Source organism: Salvelinus sp. IW2-2015, linkage group LG31, assembly GCF_002910315.2.
Source record: "Salvelinus sp. IW2-2015 linkage group LG31, ASM291031v2, whole genome shotgun sequence".
Lineage (NCBI taxonomy): Eukaryota > Metazoa > Chordata > Actinopteri > Salmoniformes > Salmonidae > Salvelinus > Salvelinus sp. IW2-2015.
Window position 1 is genome coordinate 21,048,149 of NC_036870.1, and position 17,491 is coordinate 21,065,639.

The 17,491-nt window shown below is 42.2% G+C and overlaps 1 protein-coding gene across 1 annotated transcript in view; it reads right to left on the reverse strand.

Annotated features, from left to right (window-relative positions):
- Positions 1-17,491, reverse strand: part of LOC111955542 (uncharacterized) — a 73,896-nt gene that overhangs the window by 20,344 nt on the left and 36,061 nt on the right. Inside the window, exon 31 of the mRNA XM_070436452.1 lies at positions 2,791-2,924. Within this exon, the coding sequence (XP_070292553.1) occupies positions 2,791-2,924 (134 nt within the window). The remainder of the gene's footprint in view (positions 1-2,790; positions 2,925-17,491) is intronic.

Sequence of the window (17,491 nt, forward strand, 5' to 3'; positions counted from 1 at the left end):
TAACCTGTCACATACTGAAGGCCTATAGGTTACCACTGTCTAACCCAGTCCCACACACTTGATCGCTTATAAGGTTCACCCACTGTACTAACCTGTCACATACTGAAGGCCTATAGGTTCACCACTGTACTAACCTGTCACACACTGAAGGCCTATAGGTTCACCACTGCGCAAACATGTCTAGATAGATAAAGACTTAAGATATGAATGGTTCAAGAAAGGAGTGTATATATTTGGCCTGGCGAAGTGGTTTCATGCACTGAGTGAATGGAAGCTGATAATTTCTTCCTGAGACCAGTGAAGTGAAAAACTACGAGTCTTCACTGTCCGAGACCGAGTACAAATGTTTCCGACGAGACACTCAATATGTGGTCTCAAGACCGGACTCGAGTACTACAACGCTGCCTACTACTCTATATACTTGGAGGGACTAGTCACCTGGTACTTACAGTGCATTAATAAAGTATTCAGACCACATCCCTTTATCCAAATTTTGTTAAGTTACAGCCTAATTCTAAAATGTCTATATTTTTTCCCTCATCAATCTACACACAATACCTCATAATGACAAAGCGATAACTGTTTTTAATACATTTGAAAAATGTCTAAACCTAACAAATACCTTATTTACAAAAGTATTCAGACCCTTTGCTATGAGACTTGAAATTGACCTCCGGTGCATCCCATTTCCATTGATCATCCTTGAGATGTTTCTATATCTTGATTGGAGTCCACCTGTGGTAAAATTAATTGATTGGACAAGATTTGGAAAGGCACACACCTGTCCCACAGTTGACAGTGCATGTCAGACCAAATACCAAGCCATGAGGTCGAAAGGATTTGTTCGTAGAGCTCCGATACAGGATTGTGTCGAGGCACAGATCTGAGGAAGGGTACCAAAAAATCTCTGCAGGTCCCCAAGAACACAGTGGCCTCCATCACTCTTAAATGGAAGAAGTTTGGAACCACCAAGATTCTTCCTAGAGCTGGCCACCTGGCCAAACGGAGCAATCGGGGGCGACAGGTACTGGGAGACTAGTCAGGATCGAGGGAAAGATGAATAGAGCCAAGTACAGAGGGATCATTGATGAAAACCTGCTCCACAGCGCTCAGGACCTCAGACTGGGGTGAAAGGTTCACCTTCCAACAGGACAACGACCCTAAGTACACAGCCAAGACAACGTAGGAGTGGCTTCAAGGACAAGACTCTGAATGTCCTTGAGTGGCCCAGCCAGAGCCCGGACTTGACCCGATCGAACATCTCTGGAGAGACCTGAAAATAGCTGTGCAGTGACGCTCCCCATCCAACCTGATAGAGCTTGAGAGGATCTGCAGAGAAGAATGTGAGCAGCTCCCCAAATACAGGTGTGCCAAGCTTGTAGTGTCATACCCAAGAATACTTGAGGCTGTAATCACTGCCAAACGTGCTTCAACAAAAGTATTGAGTAAAGAGTCACAACACTTAGTACCATAGCAAATGGTACAACAGTAAACATTAGGCCATAGCAATGGTACCAAAATAAACAGACATGCACACTCCCAAGGCAGGTGCATGTCTAATGGTGCTTAACTTCTTATGGATTAGGGGGCAGCATTTTCACGTTTGGATGAAAAGCGTGCCCAGAGTAAACTGCCTCCTACTCAGTCCCAGATGCTAATATATGCATATTATTATTCGTATAGGATAGAAAAACACTCAGAAGTTTCTAAAACTGTTTGAATCATGTCTGTGACTATAACATAACTTATTTGGCAGGCAAAACCCCGAGGACAAACCATTCAGAATTTTTTTGTTTTGAGGTCACTCTTTTCAATGGGTTTTCATTGGGAATCCAGATTTCTAAGGGACCTTCTGACAGTTCCTATCGCTTCCACTGGATGTCAACAGTCTTTAGAAATTGGTTGAGTTTTTCCTTTGAGAAATGAAGAAGTAGCCATATTCAGAATGAGGCTCCAGTGAAGTGTACTGTTTGTTAGAGGCGCGTGACCAGAAAGCATGCTACACATTGTTTTCCTTCGGTATTGAACACAGATCATCCCGTCTTCAATTTTATCGATTATTTACGTTAAAAAATACCTAAAGTTGTATTACAGTAGTTTGAAATGTTTGGACAAAGCTTACAGGTAACTTTTGTAGTAGTTGGACAAGGTTTTTTTTACTGGATCAAACACGCCAAATAAATGGACAATTAGGATATATATCGACGGAATTAATCGAACAAAAAGGACAATTTGTGATGTTTATGGGACATATTGGAGTGCCAACAGAAGAAGCTTGTCAAATGTAAGGCATGAATTATATCTTTATTTCTGCGTTTTGTGATGCGCCGGGAGGGTTGAAATATGATGGTCTGTGATTGTTTGCTGGGGTGCTATCCTCAGATAATAGCATTGTTTGCTTTCGCCGTAAAGCATTTTTGAAATCTGACACGTTGGCTGGATTCACAACTAGTCTAGCTTTAATTTGGTATATTGAATGTGTGATTTCATGAAAGTTGAATTTTTATAGCAATTCATTTGAATTTGGCGCTCTGCATTTTCACTGGATGTTGGCCAGGTGGGACGCTACCGTGCCACATATTCCAGAGAGGTTAAGTAATACAAACCTATGCTCCTAATGTACGTCTAATGAACCTCACTGGACTAGGTAATGGCTTCCCTTAGCCTAATGACCTAGACACACATATAGAGTGCACTTATTCTGCTTAGATGTATAATGTGCCCACATGTACTGGAAAATTCCCAATACTAGTTATGTGGTACTCCATATGATGGTTCCTTGTTACTTACCAGGTAGGAAAGTCGGTGGCAGTCTGTGGTTACATGGACGACGATGCAGTTCTGGAAGACTTTACACCCACACACCTGGCAGAGGTAGAGGGGGGGCTGGCCGTGACTGTGGCACTCGATGAGTGCACTCAGACCTGGGGGTGGAGGGAGAACTAACAGTGTCACCACAAGGCTTATAGATTTCATATTTCACAGGGCTTTAACCATAATGTTTATCTCTGGGAAGAAGGTACAGGACAATCTGTAGGACAACACCTTTATAGTCAACTCTGAATCTCAAAGGACAGTCCAGACCAAACAGTATCAGCTAATGAGACAAGGCAAGACAAAAACCACAACTTTACAAAAATGTTTAGAAGGACATCAGGTTGGAGTGTTCAAAATGTACCATCGTACAGTTGTTTTTATTTGGTAATCAGGCTGACTAGCATATATTACTCTCGTGGATGTACGCATGTAACATAACTGGTATCGTAGCATCTTTCAACAGACTGTGGGATGCGACCACTAACGAGGAACATTGTTCCGGTCTGCAGATTTTGTCACAACTTTCGTCAACTTCGGATGGATAAATCACAATTTCATAGGTGTTCGATCTTTCGAATTTCAGAAGGTGAGGGGACATTTGGCCAATAGACTTGCCCGTAACTTGCAAAGAAAGGGGAGTGGAGCTACCACCCTGCTTCCACTAATCGTTCTAGTATATTTTCTAAACACGTCTGCAAGAGTTACTTTTTTTAAATATATATTTTTTTGTAATTTCTTTTGCCCCTTTTTCTCCTCAATTTCGTGACTACGATTGTCTTATTGCTGCAACTCCCAAACAGGATAGGGACAGGCAAAGGTCGAGTCATGCTTCCTCCGAAACATGACCTGCCAAACTGTGCTTCTTAACACCCGCTTGCTTAACCAGCTGCACTGATGTGTCGGAGGAAACACCGTTCAACTGATGACCGGAGTCAGCCTGCAGGCGCCTGGCCCGCCACAAGGAGTCGCTATAGCGCAATGAGCTAAGTAAACCCCCACGGCCAAACCATCCCCTAACCCGGACGACACTGGGCCAATTGTGTATCATCCTATGGGACTCCCGGTCACGGCCGGTAATGACACAGCCTGGGATCGGGATTTTTTTGGGGGGATATGCTTAAAAATGACAGGATGTTAAACTCCTTTTGGCTTTCAATGTAGTAGAATTCACAGCACACTTTTGGGGAAGAGAAGCATCTTTTCAGACCCACAGGTGATACAGACTGTTGACATCTAGTGGAAGCCGTAGGAAGTGGAAGCCGTAGGAAGTGAATACTCATTCATATCTCGCTGTGATTTCAATGGGATCTTGGTTGAAACTCAACCAGCCTCAGAATTTCCACTTCCTGTTTGAATTTTTTCTCAGGTTTTTGCCTGCCATATGAGTTCTGTTATACTCAGACATAATTCAAACAGTTTTAGAAACTTCAGAGTGTTTTCTATCCAATATGAATAATACTATGCATATATTAGCAACTGGGACTGAGGAGCAGGCCGTTAAATATGGGCACCTCTGTGCACCTTTCATCCAAGCTACTCAATATTGCCCCTGCAGCCATACGAAGTTATCAAGATTACCTTTAAAATGGTATAAGACACATGTATGTCTGAGGAATTTTAATGATGAGATTTCTGTTTTTTGAATTTGGCACCCTGCACTTTCACTGGCTGTTGTCATATCATCCCGTCAACTTCTTATGGCTGCAATCCCGTTAAGAGACTCCATGTGTAAGGCTGCCACATGCAGTAACTGTGTAATGATAGGGCAGGGGGAACTGGGGAGGTTAGGGAGGGGAAGGTTTACAGGGACGGTTTTCTGGGTGGGAAAGACCAATGGGTGAGTTTCCCTGTGGGTCCTGCTTTTTGTTACACATCTATGGGCTTATCAACACTAAAGATAACAATTATATCATTAACCTTTTCTCAATATTGGGGGTGCTGTTTCAACGTTAGCATTTATCGTCTCCAAATTAAACTGCCTCATACTCAATTCTTGCTCGTACAATATGCATATTATAGTTATTATTGGATAGAAAACACTCTCTAGTTTCTATAGCCGTTTGAATTATGTCTCTGAGTGAAACAGAACTCATTCTACAGCACTTTTCCTGATATGGAGTGAGATTTCAGAAATTTTGGCCTCTGGTCCCAGGTCAGTTTTAAAGTCCCTGTAAATCCTATGAGGATACAAACACTGCCCATGCCTTCCTCTAGATGTCAGTAAGAGGTGACAATGTTGAATGGAGTCGATTGCGCAATCAGGGCCAGTATAAAACGCGAAAGACCGATGTACCGTTCTTTTCCTGCTGCGCCTCACGCAAGATGGACGTCGGACTCTCTCTCTTTCCAAGCGTTGGTTTAGCCACTTATATATCGCCGGTCATGTTTTTACTCGTTATAGGTGTTAAAAACATCATAAGGTAGTTAATTTAAACCGTTTTATAGCAATTTATATCCGTTTAGTGCGATTTTGAGGCATTGCTTTGTGATGCTATTTGAAGCGCCGGGCACGTTTCGGGTCCCGGTCGAACGTTAGTGGGCATTTCGACGGACAAGAGGACAGCTTTCGACCAAAAGAAGATTAGACCCAAGAAAGGATACATTGCCCAAGATACCTGATGAAAAGACAGCTCACAGTAAGAACTATTATGATGATAAATCGCTGTTCTGTTGAAAGAATTTAAACGCATATGTCGCCATTTTGTTATGTGTAGCTTCGCTTGGCGGACCCGGTATGCACAGTAAGGATAATTTTAGAAATGTAAGTCAGCGATTGCATTAAGAACTAATTTGTCTTTCGATTCCTGTCAACCCTGTATTTTTTAGTCAAGTTTATGATTAGCTATCGATTAGACTAGATCACTCTAAATATAGCGCCCGACATTTTCAGGGCAGTTTTGCTACTATCTCATTGTAATAACACGGGTTTTTTGTGGCTCAATATGCACAATTTTCGAACAAACTCTATATGTATGTTGAAATATGATGTTACAGGACTGTCATCGGAAGAATTCTGAGAAGGTTAGTGAAAAAATTTATATATTTTTGGTGATCATAACGTTATCGCTCCCCTTGCTTGGATTCATGCTGGGGTAACGTTTGCACATGTGGTATGCTAATATAACGATTTATTGTGTTTTCGCTGTAAAACGCTTAGAAAATCTGAAATATGTCTGAATTCACAAGACTCTGTGTCTTTCCATTGCTATGCTTTGTCTAGTTTTATGAATGTTTTATGATGAGTAAATTGGAAATACACGTTGCTCTCTGTATTTATTCTAGTCGAGTTGTGATGGTGGGTGCAATTGTAAACTATGATTTCTACCTGAAATATGCACATTTTTCCTAACAAAAACTATCCTTATACAATAAATATGTTATCAGACTGTCATCTGATGAGTTTTTTCTTGGTTAGTTGGCTATCAATATCTTTATTTGGCCGAATTGGTGATAGCTACTGGTGGAGAGAAAAAATGGTGGACAAAGAAAAATGGTGTCTTTTGCTAACGTGGTTAGCTAATAGATTTACATATTGTGTCTTCCCTGTAAAACATTTTAAAAATCAGAAATGATTGCTGGATTCACAAGAAGTGGATCTTTCATCTGGTATCTTGGACTTGTGATTGAATGATATTTAGATGCTACTATTTACTTGTGACGCTATGCTAGCTATGCTATTCAGCTTTTTTACTGGTGGGGGGTGCTCCCGGATCCGGGTTTCTGACTCGGTAGAAGTTAATATAACATTTCTTTCTGAAAAACAATGGCAACACTAGCTGTTCTCTTTTGGAATTTGAAAGGCCTAAATTGTCCTACCACTATCGTGACATCCAAGCAAGAAACTATATTGATATAGCAATGCTCCAAAAACACACCTGCTCCATTAGGACGATTAGGACCTGCTCCATTAGGACGCAGATAGAAAGCAGAACCATTTGTACAAAATGACTGCTTTTCATCAGCCCCAAACAAAACTGATTGTGTAATCATAATGATGAATAAGAAGCTCAAAATCACCATATTGGGTTAAGGCGAAGACCAAGAAAGCAGAAACTGACTTTATTACTGTACTGTGTATGCTCCAAATTCATATGATCCTATTTATTTTCATTCTCTGAACAGCATAATGTTAGAATTAACTGAATTCCATCTGGATATTGGGACAGACAGGAATGCCATTTTGAACACGCGGGACAAATCTAATATAACCAACTACAATCCAGGCTCTCCAACATATACCCTCTGATTACAACCTCATTGATGCCTGGCGAGCACATAATCCAAAAGCAAACGAGTACACTTTCTACTCAAATAGGCTTAAAACATTCTCCTGAATCGATTTTATATTATCTACACCTCTATTTTCTAAAAAAAAATTTGACATATGAACTTGTCTGATCACCACGCCTACTACTACCACCAATTACAAAATGTCAGAATCTCCTAAAAGAGCCACAACATTGCGTTTCAACGTTTAAATTTCTACAAAATCCTACATTCTGTGATCAATTTGAAATCGAACTAAATACATTTATACTGATCAATACAAATTCCGTCGATGACCCCCAGATTCTATGGGAGGCCACCAAAGGTTTGATAAAAAATAATGCAACCGCATTTGCATCTGGGTTGAATAAATCACAATTAAAAAGAAAATAATCAGAATTGGAAATCTTAACTGCGTTAGAGCTTTCTCAACAAACACTTTTTTCATACCAGGTAGCTATTAGCACACACATCCATGGGTCGCTCCTCTTTTCAGTTCGCTGCAGCTAGCGACTGGAACGAGTTGCAACAAACACTCAAACTGGACATCTCAATATCTTCATTCAAAGACTCAATCATGGACACTCACTGACAGTTGTGGCTGCTTTGTATGATGTAATGTTGTCTCTACCTTCTTGACCTTTGTGCTGTTGACTTTGCCCAATAATGTTTGTACCATGTTTTTGTGTCGCTACCATGTTGTGTTGCTACCATGCTGTGTTGTCATGTGTTGCTGCCTTGTTATGGTGTTGTCTTAGGTTTCTCTTTATGTAGTGTTGTGTTTCTCTTGTTGTGACGTGTGTTTTGTCCTATATTTAGATTGTATTTATTTTTTTAAATCCCAGGCCCCCGTCCCCGCAGGAGGCCTTTTGCCTTTTGGTAGGCCGTCATTGTAAATAAGAATTTGTTCTTAACTGACTTGCCTAGTTAAATTTTATTACATTTTTTATTTAACCTTTATTTAACCAGGAAGGGCTCATTGAGATTTAAAATCTCTTTTTCAAGAGCGTCCTGGCCAAGATAGGCAGCACCAAGTCATTACAAAAATTAGACAGACAGACAACATGAAAAACTACAAGTAATCTAGTAAAAACCATTGAATTCACAAGAGTATAACAAAATCAAAAACAGCAAATTAAAAACATTGACAGGTCAGGGAATCAGCCTCAAAGTCCTTCATCAGTGATTTAAAAACACCAATCGGGACAAGTTCTTCCAGTTTAAAATTATTTTGTAAGGTGTTCCAAGACGATGGCGCAGAGTACATAAAATACCTTTTACCAAATTCAGTTCGGACATTTGGAACAGTTAGCAGGATAAAGTCTAGCGAACGAAGAGAGTACCCACCACATTTCTGAACAATAAAAATGCCCAAATAAAAAGGTAGTAAACCCAAAATGGCTTTGTAAATAAAAGTATATACCAGTGACTGAGCCTACGAGTGACTAGAGAAGGCCAGCCAACCCTGGTATACAAAGTGCAGTGATGCGTATGGGTTTTGCAGTTTAAAATAAATCTCAAAGTGCCATGGTAAAGAGTGTCAATTGATCTCAAACACTGAGCGGAAGCATTCATATATAAAATATCCCCATAGTCTAGTAAAGGCATAAATGTAGCTGATACTAGCCTCCTTCTGGCTTCAAAAGAAAAACAGGCCTTATTCCTAAAATAAAAACCCAATTTCAGCTTCAATTTTTTTGTAAGTTGTTGAATATGCAATTTAAAAGAGAGGCCGTCATCAATTAGAATTCCAAGATATTTATATGAGGTTACAACCTCAATCTCCTTGCCCTGACAGGTAGTAATAGGTGAAAGGTTCAGAGGTCTATTTCTTGCAGTAGAAAACACCATTAGTTTAGTTTTGTCAGTATTGAGGATAAACTTCAATTGACACAAGGTATGTTGAACAGTATAAAAAGCAGTTTGCAAGTTCTGGAAAGCTTTTGTAAGCGACGAGGCACAACAATAAATAACAGTATCATCAGCATAAAAATGAAGTTGTGCATTTGACATTTTTGTCTAAATCATTTATATAAATAGTGAATAAGAGAGGACCAAGTACAGAGCCTTGGGGCACACCATTCAGGACAGACAATTTAACAGACATAAGCCCATCAAATTGAGTGCACTGAGTTCTATCAACAGATATTAGCAAACCATGCACTGCATGCTCCGAAAGACCGACACTCAACAATCTCTGCCTTAGTATGCATGATAACCTGTATCAAAAGCCTTAGAGAGATCAATAAAAAGATAGACACAGTGCTGTTTTTGTCAAGGGCTCAGTGATATCATTTAAAACCTTCATGGCTGCTGTAATTGTGCTATGCTTCTTCCTGAAGCCCGATTGGTACATTGATAAAATAGAGTTAGTAAATAAAAACTCTTTTAGCTGTTCACTTACAAGGGTTTCAAGTATTTTCACCAGGGGTGACAGCTTTGAGATTGGCCTATAATTATTTAAAAGAGTTGGATCTCCCACTTTTAAAAGTGGTAGGACAAATGCTGATTTCCAGATCTTTGGAATTTTACATTCCAGGTTAGATTGAACAGATATGTAAGTGGTTCAGCTATGAAATCAGCTGCCAGATTTAAAAAGCAGGGATCCAAAAGATCAGGACCTGCAGGCTTTCTTTGATCTAAGGATTTCAGGGCTTTATGTACCACTGCACTGAGAATGGCAAAAAGCTAAAGTTTTTGACCAGCTCTCACTGGTTCATCCACACAGGTTGTACAGAGATAGAAGACACTGAATCAAACAGCCTACCAGATGATACAAAGTGCTCATTGAAACAATTCAGCATTTCAGTTTTGTCATATACAGCAACAGAGTCCTTCAAAACACATGACGGTAATTCATTAACATTACTGTTACCAGCACATAGACTTAATAGCATTCCAAAACTTTCTAGGTCATTCAGGTTATCAGTTTGAACTTGAACTTGCAGACGTGTTGCTGTGCGTTTTGTTGCTAGCTGACAACTTCACGATTTTAACCTTTTAATTACCGTTTATATTTTAGTTTTTCCCTCATTCCACTTTTTCACTCCGGACGCTTTATCTGGACATGGTTCGTCAGCACTTCAACAGCCGAAGCTAAGTAGTAACATTAACATGATGCCTTCTAATTGCAGTCGCTGTACTCATAATATACAGGAGAACGATCGCCTTACGGCGAGGATAGCTGTGCTGCAAGCCCAGCTTCAGACGCAATCGTTAGGCAAGGGTAATTTCAGTGTAGGAAAGGATGAAAGCGTCTGTGCCACCAGTAAGTACAGATAGTAGTATAAACCCCCCGCACGGTCCCCGCAGCCGGACAACTTTCTCATGGCTTCTGGAGGGAAATGCTGTAGGAATGCTCAACTGGTGTCGCTCATTCAGCCGACAGAAACTTTCAACCGGTTTTCCCCATTAAGTAGCGAGTCGGAGTCTAAGGCCGAGTCTTCTCTTGTCTCTACTCCTCCCGTTACGGGGTCAGGACGCCGAAGCTTCCCACCATTAGCTCTGACAAATTGAAAACCCTAGTCATTGGCGACTCCATTACCCGCAGTATTAGACTTAAACGAATCACCAGCGATCATACACTGTTACCAGGGGCAGGGCTACCGACGTTAAGGCTAATCTGAAAGATGGTGCTGGCTAAAGCTAAAACTGGCGAGTGTAGAGAGTATAGAGATATTGTTATCCACGTCGGCACCAACGATGTTAGGATGAAACAGTCAGAGGTCACAAACGCAACATAGCTTCAGCGTGTAAATCAGCTAGAAAGATGTGTCGGCATCGAGTAATTGTCTCTGCCCCTCCCAGTTAGGGGGAGGGATGAGCTCTACAGCAGAGTCTCACAACTCACTCGCTGTTGAAAACTGTTTTCTGACCCTCCAAAAGATAGAATTTGTAGATAATTGGCCTCTTTCTGGACTCACCCACAAACAGACCAAGCCTGACCTGCTGAGGAGTGACGGACTCCATCCTAGCTGGAGGGGTGCTCTCATCTTATCTACCAACATAGACAGGGCTCTAACTCCTCTAGCTCCACAATGAAATATGGTGCAGGCCAGGCAGCAGGCTGTTAGCCAGCCTGCCAGTTTAGTGGAGTCTGCACTAGCATAGTCAGTGTAGTCAGCTCAGCTATCCCATTGAGACTGTGTCTGTGCCTCGACCTAGGTTGGGCAAAACTAAACATGGCGGTGTTCGCCTTAGCAATCTCACTAGGATAAAGACCTCCTCCATTCTGCCATTATTAAAGAGATTGTGATACCTCACATCTCAAATAGGGCTACTTAATGTTAGACTCCTCACTTCAAAGGCAGTTATAGTCAATTAACTAATCACTGATCATAATCTTGATGTGATTGGCCTGACTGAAACATGGCTTAAGCCTGATGAATTTACTGTGTTAAATGAGGCCTCACCTCCTGGTTACACTAGTGACCATATCCCCGTGCATCCCTCAAAGGTGGAGGTGTTGCTAACATTTACGATAGCAAATTTCAATTTACCCCCCAAAAATGACGTTTTCGTCTTTTGATCTTCTAGTCATGAAATCTATGCAGCCTACTCAATCACTTTGTATAGCGTACTGTTAACGCCTCCTGGGCCATATACAGCGTTCCTCACTGAGTTCCCTGAATTCCTATCGGACCTTGTAGTCATAGCAGATAATATTCAAATTTTTGGTGATTTTAATATTCACATGGAAAAGTCCACAGACCCACTCCAAAAGGCTTTTGGAGCCATCATCGACTCAGTGGGTTTTGTCCAACATGTCTCTGGACCTACTCACTGCCACAGTCATACTCTGGACCTACACTGCTCAAAAAAATAAAGGGAACACTAAAATAAACAATCCTAGATCTGAATGAATGAAATATTTTTATTAATTACTTTTTCCTTTACATAGTTGAATGTGCTGACAACAAAATCACACAAAAATTATCAATGGAAATCAAATTTATCAACCCATGGAGGTCTGGATTGGGAGTCACACTCAAAATTAAAGTGGAAATCCACACTACAGGCTGATCCAACTTTGATGTAATGTCCTTAAAACAAGTCAAAATGAGGCTCAGTAGTGTGTGTGGCTCCACGTGCCTGTATGACCTCCCTACAACGCCTGGCATGCTCCTGATGAGGTGGCGGATGGTCTCCTGAGGGATCTCCTCCCAGACCTGGACTAAAGCATCTGCCAACTCCTGGACAGTCTGTGGTGCAACGTGGCGTTGGTGGATGGAGCGAGACATGATGTCCCAGATGTGCTCAATTGGATTCAGGTCTGGGACGGGCGGTCCATAGCATCAATGCCTTCCTCTTGCAGGAACTGCTGACACACTCCAGCCACATAAGGTCTAGCATTGTCTTGCATTAGGAGGAACCCAGGGCCAACCGCACCAGCATATGGTCTTACAAGGGGTCTGAGGATCTCATCTCGGTACCTAATGGCAGTCAGGCTACCTCTGCAAAGAAATGCCACCCCAACCATGATGACCCACGCCAAACCGGTCATGCTGGAGGATGTTGCAGGCAGCAGAACGTTCTCCGCGCGTCTCCAGACTCTGTCACGTCTGTCACATGTGCTCAGTGTGAACCAGCTTTCATCTGTGAAGAGCACAGGGTGCCAGTGGCGAATTTGCCAATCTTGGTGTTCTCTGGCAAATGCCAAACGTCCTGCATGGTGTTGGGCTGTAAGCACAACCCCCACCTGTGGACGTCGGGCCCTCATGGAGTCTGTTTCTGACCGTTTGAGCAGACACATGCACATTTGTGGCCTGCTGGAGGTCATTTTGCAGGGCTCTGGCAGTGCTCCTCCTCCTCCTTGCACAAAGGCGGAGGTAGCGGCCCTGCTGCTGGGTTGTTTGCCCTCCTAGGGCCTCCTCCACGTCTCCTGATGTACTGGCCTGTCTCCTGGTAGCGCCTCCATGCTCTGGACACTACACTGACAGACACAGAAAACCTTCTTGCCACAGCTCGCATTGATGTGCCATCCTGGATGAGCTGCACTACCTGAGCCACTTGTGTGGGTTGTAGACTCCGTCTCATGCTACCACTAGAGTGAAAGCACCGCCAGCATTCAAAAGTGACCAAAACATCAGCCAGGAAGCATAGGAACTGAGAAGTGGTCTGTGGTCACCACCTGCAGAACCACTCCTTTATTGGGGGTGTCTTGCATTGCCTATAATTTCCACCTTTTGTCTATTCCATTTGCACAACAGCATGTGAAATTTATTGTCAATCAGTGTTGCTTCCTAAGTGGACAGTTATGAATTTCACAAAGTATGTGATGTATTGGAGTTACATTGGTGTGTTTAAGTGTTCCTTTATTTTTTTGAGCAGTGTAGTTTGTCCATGGAATAAATTTTGTAGATCTTAATGTTTTCCTCTATAATCCTGGACTATCGGACCACCATTTTATTAGTTTGCATCGCAACAAATAATCTGCTCAGACCCCAACCAAGGAGCATCAAAATTCTCAGACAACACAAAGATTCCTTGATGCCCTTCCAGACTCCTTCTGCCTACCCAAGGACGTCAGAGGACAAAAATCAGTTAACCACCTAACTGAGGAACTCAATTTAACCTTGCGCAATACCCTAGATGCAGTTGCACCCCTAAAAACTAAAAACATTTGTCATAAGAAACTAGCTCCCTGGTATACAGAAAATACCCGAGCTCTGAAGCAAGCTTCCAGAAAATTGGAACGGTAATGGCGCCACACCGAACTGGAAGTCTTCCGACTAGCTTGGAAAGACAGTACCGTGCAGTATCGAATAGCCCTCACTGCTGTCGATCATCCTACTTTTCCAACTTAATTGAGGAAAATAAAAACAATCCAAAATGTATTTTTGATACTGTCGCAAAGCTAACTAAAAAGCAGCATTCCCCAAGTGAGGATGGCTTTCACTTCAGCAGTAATACATTTACGAACTTCTTTGAGGAAAAAAAGATCATGATCATTAGAAAGCAAATTACGGACTCCTCTTTAAATCTGCGTATCCCCAAAGCTCAGCTGTCCTGAGTCTGCACAACTCTGCCAGGACCTAGGATCAAAGAGAGACCTTAAGTGTTTTAGTACTATATCTCTTGACACAATGATGAAAATAATCATGGCCTCTAAACCTTCAAGCTGCATACTGGATCCTATTCCAACTAAACTACTTAAAGAGCTGCTTCATGTGCTTGCCCTCCTATGTTGAACATAATAAAGGCTCTCTATCCACCGATGTGTACCAAACTCACTAAAAGTGGCAGTAATAAAGCCTCTCTTGAAAAAGCCAAACCTTGACCCAGAAAATATAAAAAACTATTGCCTATATCAAATCTTCCATTCCTCTCAAAATTTTTAGAAAAAGCTGTTGCGCAGCAACTCACTGCCTTCCTGAAGACAAACAATGTATACAAATGCTTCAGTCTGGTTTTAGACCCCATCATAGCACTGAGACTGCACTTGTGAAGGTGGTAAATTACCTTTTAATGGCGTCAGACCGAGGCTCTGCATCTGTCCTCGTGCTCCTAGACCTTAGTGCTGCCTTTGATACCATCGATCACCACATTCTTTTGGAGAGATTGGAAACCCAAATTGGTCTACACGGACAAGTTCTGGCCTGGTTTAGATCTTATCTGTCGGAAAGATATCAGTTTGTCTCTGTGAATGGTTTGTCCTCTGACAAATCAACTGTATATTTCAGTGTTCCTCAAGGTTCCGTTTTAGGACCACTATTGTTTTCACTATATATTTTACCTCTTGGGGATGTCATTCGAAAACATAATGTTAACTTTCACTGCTATGCAGATGACACACAGCTGTACATTTCAATGAAACATGGTGAAGCCCCAAAATTGCCCTCGCTAGAAGCCTGTGTTTCAGACATAAGGAAGTGGATGGCTGCAAACTTTCTACTTTTAAACTCGGACAAAACAGAGATGCTTGTTCTAGGTCCCAAGAAACAAAGAGATCTTCTGTTAAATCTGACAATTAATCTTGATGGTTGTAAAGTCGTCTCAAACAAAACTGTGAAGGACCTCGGCGTTACTCTGGACCCTGATCTCTCTTTTGACGAACATATCAAGACTGTTTCAAGGACAGCTTATTTCCATCTACGTAACATTGCAAAAATCAGAAATTTTCTGTCCAAAAATGATGCAGAAAAATGTATCCATGCTTTTGTTACTTCTAGGTTAGACTACCGCAATGCTCTACTTTCCAGCTACCCGGATAAAGCACTAAATAAACTTCAGTTAGTGCTAAATACGGCTGCTAGAATCCTGACTAGAACCCAAAAATGTGATCATATTACTCCAGTGCTAGCTTCCCTACACTGGCTTCCTGTTGAGGCAAGGGCTGATTTCAAGGTTTTACTGTTAACCTACAAAGCATTACATGGGCTTGCTCCTACCTATCTTTCCGAGTTAGTCCTGCCGTACATACCTACACGTACGCTACGGTCACAAGACGCAGGCCTCCTAATTGTCCCTAGAATTTCTAAGCAAACAGCAGGAGGCAGGGCTTTCTCCTATAGAGCTCCATTTGTATGGAATGGTCTGCCTACCCATGTGAGAGACGCAGACTCTGTCTCAACTTTTAAGTCTTTACTGAAGAGTCATCTCTTCAGTAGGTCATATGATTGAGTGTAGTCTGGCCCAGGAGTGTGAAGGTGAACGGAAAGGCTCTGGAGCAACGAACCGCCCTTGCTGTCTCTGCCTGGCCGGTTCCCCTCTCTCCACTGGGATTCTCTGCCTCTTACAGGGGCTGAGTCACTGGCTTACTGGTGCTCTTTCATGCCCTCCCTAGGAGGGGTGCATCACTTGAGTGGGTTGAGTCACTGACGTGATCTTCCTGTCTGGGTTGGAGACCCCCCTTGGTTTGTGCCGTGGCGGAGATCTTTGTGGACTATACTCGGCCTTGTCTCAGGATTGTAAATTGGTGGTTGAAGGTATCCCTCTAGTGGTGCGGGGGCTGTGCTTTGGCAAAGTGGGTGGAGTTATATCCTTCCTGTTTGGCCGGGGGTATCATCGGATAGGGCCACAGTGTCTCCTGACCCCTCCTGTCTCAGGCTCCAGTATTTATGCTGCAGTAGTTTGTGTCGGGGGGCTAGGGTCAGTTTGTTATATCTGGAGTACTTCTCCTGTCTTATCCGGTGCCCTGAGCCCTAGGACCATGTGTCAGGACTACCGGGCATGATGACTCCTTGCTGTCCCCAGTCCACCTGGCCTTGCTGCTGTTCCAGTTTCAACTGTTCTGCCTGCGGCTATGGAACCCTGACCTGTCCACCGGACGAGCTACCTGTCCCAGGCCTGCTGTTTTCAACTCTCTAGAGACCGCAGGAGCGGTAGAGATACTCTTAATGATCGGCTATGAAAAGCCAACTGACATTTACTCCCGAGGTGCTGACTTGCTACACCCTCGATAACTTCTGTGATTATTATTATTTGACCATGCTGGTCATTTATGAACATTTGAACATCTTGGCCATGTTCTGTTATAATCTCCACCCGGCACAGCCAGAAGAGGACTGGCCACCCCTCAGCCTGGTTCCTCTCTAGGTTTCTTCCTAGGTTTTGGCTTTTCTAGGGAGTTTTTCCTAGCCACCGTGCTTCTACACCTGCATTGCTTGCTGTTTGGGGTTTTAGGCTGGGTTTCTGTACAGCACTTCGAGATATTAGCTGATGTACGAAGGGCTATATAAAATACATTTGATTTGATGATCAGTGGTAACAGACATAAAATATTCAGACTTGGCCTTCCTGAGAAGAAAAGAACACTTGTTTCTTAACTGCCTAAAAATAAGCCAATCAGCATCAGAACAAGATTTCCTTGCTTTAGCCCAGGCTAGATTATGGTCGTGAATAATACAAGACAGCTCAGAAGAAAACCATGGATTATCCCGCCCTTTAACCCTGAACCTGCGGAATGGGGCATGTTTGTTTACTATTTGGAAAAAACCATCATGAAAGAATATCCAGGCAGTTTCCACATCAGGGATAAGCTCAATCTTGCTCCAGTCAAAATAAAACAAAATCATGAAAGAAAGCCTGCTCATTAAAACACTTCAAATTTCTCTTACTAATAAAACTTGGATTTGTCTTTGGAACCTTAGTATTTCTAACAGCAACAACAGCACAATGGTCACTTAAATCATTACAAAAAACACCAACCGCAGAATATTTATGTGGAACATTTGTCAATATCAAATCAATCAGGGTAGATTTATCTGGGCATTTAAGATTTGGGCGAGTGGGTGAGTTAATCAACTGGGTAAGATTCGTAGAATTACAAAACATTTTTAAATCATCAGACACCGGCTTTAACCAACACCAGTTGAGATCACCAATCAAGATCATTTCACTGTAAAGAAGTTTAGTCATAAGGTGCGTCAAAGAAGAAAATGCATCACCGAGAGCAGAGGGGGGTCTA